Raw genomic sequence first — 348 nt, 5'->3', positions numbered from 1 at the left:
CCGCCCCGCCCCGAGCCTGCGCGGCCAGGAGAGCAGGGGGCCGCGCCCGCAGGAAAGGAGCTCCGGGCCCCAGACACCGCAGGACGAGGGTCCCAGAACCCTAAATGAGCTCAGGCGACCTCCAGGATGGGAGGCGTCGGAGAGAACGAGAGAGATCCCGACTCCCAGAGAGTTCCTCGCCCGCTGAGGCCGAGCCCGGCTGTGCCTGGCGAGTCACTCACTGGGCCATGGCGGCGAACAGAGCAGAACCGAAGAGCGGGGAAGCGCGGAGGGCGAGTGAGGGAGAGACCCGCTGCGGCTCCCTCCAGAGGCTGCGGCCCTCACGCCCGGCTTTTCGGCGCCGGCCAA

General features: G+C 71.0%; 1 protein-coding gene across 2 annotated transcripts in view; it reads right to left on the bottom strand.

The window, feature by feature from the left end:
- Nucleotides 1-348, bottom strand: part of PGD (phosphogluconate dehydrogenase) — a 25,503-nt gene extending 25,155 nt beyond the window's left edge. The window contains exon 1 of one of the 2 annotated variants that reach the window (XM_011935784.1): nt 222-348. In XM_011935784.1, the coding sequence (XP_011791174.1) occupies nt 222-229 (8 nt within the window). In that variant the 5' untranslated portion in view covers nt 230-348. The remainder of the gene's footprint in view (nt 1-221) is intronic. The other variant, XM_011935785.1, reaches the window with a different exon arrangement.

The sequence above is a fragment of the Colobus angolensis genome, unplaced genomic scaffold, assembly GCF_000951035.1.
Source record: "Colobus angolensis palliatus isolate OR3802 unplaced genomic scaffold, Cang.pa_1.0 Scaffold149, whole genome shotgun sequence".
NCBI classification, from domain to species: Eukaryota; Metazoa; Chordata; class Mammalia; order Primates; family Cercopithecidae; genus Colobus; species Colobus angolensis.
The sequence above is the reverse complement of the archived record's forward strand: the minus strand, read 5'-3'. Positions and strand labels throughout refer to the sequence as shown.